The sequence below is a fragment of the Nothoprocta perdicaria genome, unplaced genomic scaffold (genome assembly GCF_003342845.1).
Source record: "Nothoprocta perdicaria isolate Ctin4 unplaced genomic scaffold, notPer1 scaffold_48, whole genome shotgun sequence".
In the NCBI taxonomy this organism is placed as follows: domain Eukaryota; kingdom Metazoa; phylum Chordata; class Aves; order Tinamiformes; family Tinamidae; genus Nothoprocta; species Nothoprocta perdicaria.
Window position 1 is genome coordinate 3,891,023 of NW_020455732.1, and position 4,344 is coordinate 3,895,366.

The 4,344-nt window shown below is 42.6% G+C and overlaps 1 protein-coding gene across 1 annotated transcript in view; it reads left to right on the plus strand.

The window, feature by feature from the left end:
* The window catches only part of PSCA (prostate stem cell antigen), a 3,778-nt gene extending 1,538 nt beyond the window's left edge, over nucleotides 1–2,240 (plus strand). Inside the window, exons 2-3 of the mRNA XM_026047165.1 lie at nucleotides 827–931; nucleotides 1,974–2,240. Coding sequence (XP_025902950.1) covers nucleotides 827–931; nucleotides 1,974–2,185 — 317 coding nt within the window. The 3' untranslated portion in view covers nucleotides 2,186–2,240. The remainder of the gene's footprint in view (nucleotides 1–826; nucleotides 932–1,973) is intronic.
* Nucleotides 2,241–4,344: the final 2,104 nt, after the last annotated feature.

A 4,344-nucleotide genomic window follows, 5' to 3' on the forward strand; every position in this document is an offset into this window, starting at 1 on the left:
GAAAGAAAGAAAGAAAGAAAGAAAGAAAGAAAGAAAGAAAGAAAGAAAGAAAGAAAGAAAGAAAGAGAGAGAGAGAAAGAGAGAAAGAAAGAAAGAAAGAAAGAAAGAGAGAGAGAGAAAGAGAGAAAGAGAGAAAGAGAGAAAGAAAAAGAGAAAGCGAGAAACAAAGAATTTTAAGCACTAAGGCTTGGGTCCAAGGGAGTGATAAGACAAGCCTGGTGGTTGGTGAGCTTAAATGCATACACACATTCATACACACTCACCTTCCTAAACACTTTTCAGGGATGTGAGGCTCCAGTGATGCCCTGGGGCACTGGCAGGTAACAGGAAAAGGGAATTGCACCCTGTTCGTTCTTTCTCCTTGGGGGACCATTTTTCATGAGGGTATGTAAGCTACAATGCCCGTGCTGGAATTCCAGCTTTTGCTTGATATAATTAACAACATTATGGATGTTAATATAAATGCATTCTTTCAGTGACTGCATACCCCCATCCCTTCTCAATTCACAAATAAATGGATGTATCTAAAAATCCTTATCAAGACAGGAATGACATTGAGACAGATAGCTCTAAAATTAGAGGAAGAGAAGAATGTGATCCTTGCTTCCTTGTTGCACCATCTAAATCTGAAAGAGCTCCAGTACTTATAAAAATGCACATCTCCCATAGGAGCTAGGAATGGATCTTTCTTCACTGAAAATGGAAAGACTATTGGTTTCCAGGACCCTCACAATGGGTCCTGGGTCCTAGCATAATCACTAGATGTCTTGTTTCTCCACCGGGCTCCTGTTGGATTTACCCTGTTACATCTCTTTCCCTCTCGCAGGTTCTTCTTTAAAATGTTACAGCTGCACAGCACAGGTCAGCAATGCCAACTGTCAGACGTCTGTGGACTGTAAGGATTCGGAAACGTGCAAGACAGATGTTATCGGTAAGGCAAGGTGTGCATAGGCAATACCTAGGTCATGTCTCTTACTTACACAAAAAAAGCCTTACTTCTCTTCCATAAAACTAAGGAGGTTTTACTTACAGGACAATAGCTGGTACTTTTATAAAGACAGAAATATGGGTTAAAGTGAGTGTAGCATTTCTCTCAGGGCACCTTGGCTGATGGTCAGACATAATGTAAACAGATATGAGGGAGTTGAATCTGGTAAAATCTGGCCATGAGTTTAGAAGGAGCAGTCAGTGACGGAGCTGGCTCTAGGGACATTCAATGGACAAGCTGATTCAAGGTCATGCTTTTCCAAAGAGGAGAGCCAACACATCTTACAACCTGCTGGCCCTGTGCAGTAAATCTGCACATGTCAAAGAATGGTGACCTGCTTAAATTGGGGAAAAGCGGTGAATCGCCTGAAATAATCATTAGACCTACCATAACTTGAGCAGCAGCCATGACTAGCAACTGAAAACAATAAAAAAAAACAAACATTGAAAAACAAACAATCACACAAACAAAAAAAAAGGTCTATCAGAAAGAAGCCAAACTGTAAGTTTTTATTCTGTTAAATGGGGATAATTGAGTTTCTATATATCCAGTCCTGGGTGCCTGGAGGGCTTTATGCAAAAATAAATAAATAAATAAATAAATAAATAAATAAATAAATAAATAAATAAAGGTGTCTAAGAAGCAGCAAAGATTTCCTTTCATTCTTCCTCCTCCTCAGGAACTAGTATAGGGTCCCACACACGGCAGTTATTGGCAATTTTAGTAATTAAATATATTATTATCATTACTGTTAGTTGATGCTGTCCAAATTGCCTAGAACTGAGCACTGGAGGACTGGATTCCTTCCATCTATGACAAACTGATACACCAAAAAATGCAATATGCAACAGCTAAGCAGCTGCTTGGAAACATTCATATTTTCCCTGCAGTGACCTTATTTAGGAATAGCATTTCATTATTCTGTGAGCTTCAGACTGGATAATATTGCATTGAACCCTTCGAATAAGGAATACTTTCCTTCCAGGAATCATGAAACTCTTCAACGTCATCAGCAAAACCTGTGCTTCATCATGTGAGGCATCTTATCAAGACCTCACCGTGGGGACCAGGAATATCTCCTGCTGCAGCAGTGACCTCTGCAACGTCAATGCAGCGAGCAGCATGAAGTGCAGCTATGGGATGGCAGCAATGATATCGGCCAGCATGCTCTGGACCTTCCTGGACAACAGACTGTGAGAAGCAGAGGAGACTCCCATGGCCATAGAAAGACCTGAAGCACTTCTGTTACAGCAGAAATTGTAGCCTGGAGCAATTTTTTGTCTGGGCACACAGTATACTCAGAGATGAGGGCAGATCTTTGCCTTATGATAGCTTCTCTGTGGCTGTTATTTTATTTCTGTGTGTATGTATTATATGCCCAAAAACTAATACATTAATTCCTGAATTAAATGTGTGTATGTTGCCTGTATATAGCTAATTTCCTACAACTTGATTCATCCCTAGATGCGTATGTTGCACGTGTTGTGCTCAAAGGCCAATACTCACATGGGGATCCACAGCCATGGAACAAGGCCTTGCATCATAATTTGGGAGAAGTCAATCAAATGTTAGAGGATAATGACTCCGTCCGCTATTGTGAAACATAAAAAGCACGTAAATGTTTGGGATACAAGGCATTAGTGAGCTGCTAATTGCAGGATTCAGGGAAGGAGTTCCCCCAGAGGGCAATCCAGAATTAATCAATTCATACATGGCCAGTCTAGTTATTAGCAGAGGGAGGATATGGGACCTTTCAGGCAATATATTCTGGCTCTTGCAAGCCTGGCGAGTCTCAGTCACTGAAAGGGAGGGCTCGTAATGCTGTATCCCTCATGGCCCAATTGTTTTTCGCACGGAGGATCAGCTGTCTGGACTGACCTCTCCAGTCCAGGCCGGTCTGTGCTCTACAAATCTAGTGCACCTTGAACATGAGACATGACAGAAGGACTGTGGTGTTGTCCTGTGCTACTTCATGGGAACCCTTCCTAGAGGCCTCCCAGGCCAACAATAACCAAAAATAAAAGTTCTTCCCCTACACCATGATCCATAGGCAGGGTGGCATTCTGCATGATGGATCCAAAGAAGGTTGAGAAGTGTGTAGCAAGGGGTTAGGAACTGAACTGAGTAGGTTGGTGAGTCAGCTCTGTTCTTTCAAATAGCAGCAGATACCTTGGTAGTGATTCTTATTGCGTATCACCAGCACACTTTGCTGCTGCTTCACTTCCTTTCTCACAAATGTTTTTTTCTGTGCCCTTTCAGCCCAAGACTGATGCTCACCTGGTGGAAGATCATGCTACCCAGTCCCTTTGCTGGTTGCTCACTTTCTTTGAAGCTAAGCCCTTTGGTCCACCTTTCTATATGCTGCCATTTGTAGAAGTCTCTCCTCCTCCTCTCCGACCTTATTCTCAGATTTATACACAGAAGACTCTACCCCATCCACATTTTGAAGGACAAAAAGAGGCCAAATATCCATAGCAGTCTCCTCCAAGTTCTGAGATCTTCATCATGTTGACAGTCAATGGACAACATGTCCTTAGCTGAAGGGACAAGAATGTGAACACTATTACCTCTCATGAGTATAATGAGATGCATTATGAGATAACTCCCCAAAATAAGGGCTTATGACTATGTCTATACTATTAAATCAATCAGTGCTGAGTATTGGAGCTCTTTCCAATATATTTTTGCAGTGTAAGAAGGTTCCTGACACACTACTGCTCTGGACCTACTTTCTCAACCATTTCCCAGGCAGGCAGGTACTAGCACATCCAACGACCATTCCTAACAGGCAGCTTGGTTACAATGACCCTGTTGGGAAACTGGGAGCTTAACTGTTCAGAAATGGCCAAAACATGTTGTTCAATATCTAGACCTATGGGCCAAAGCACTAGATCCTCCTTCCAAATGAAGGGAGGCTGCAGACAGGCTGAACACATCTGACATTGAGGCTTTGAGGTACAGGGCACATTTTCCCCTCTCTTGATCTAGGCGTAGATGTTGAAGTTTTTGCATACAATGAAGTTGGGAAGGATTAGATAGTTTAGTCTGGAGAAGACGCAATTGCAAGAGGCCATGGCTGGAACAGGCAAGAGGGAAGAGCAGAGCAGAAAGCCCCTTATATTCATGATGTGGATAGACTTGTGACACTACCATCACTCAATGAATGAAAAGCATAGGGCTTGTAATAGCCTAACACTGCACTCCCCATCCAGGTCACTGACGAGCAAACGCAAAAACATCTATTCAAATACTGGGAAGTGTTAGGAGGTGGCAAGTTGAGGTGGAGAAATGACTCAGCTGTGGGTCAGAACCAGGGCTGGGCCAGGGCAGGACCAGGAAGAAGACAGTTTTCAAAG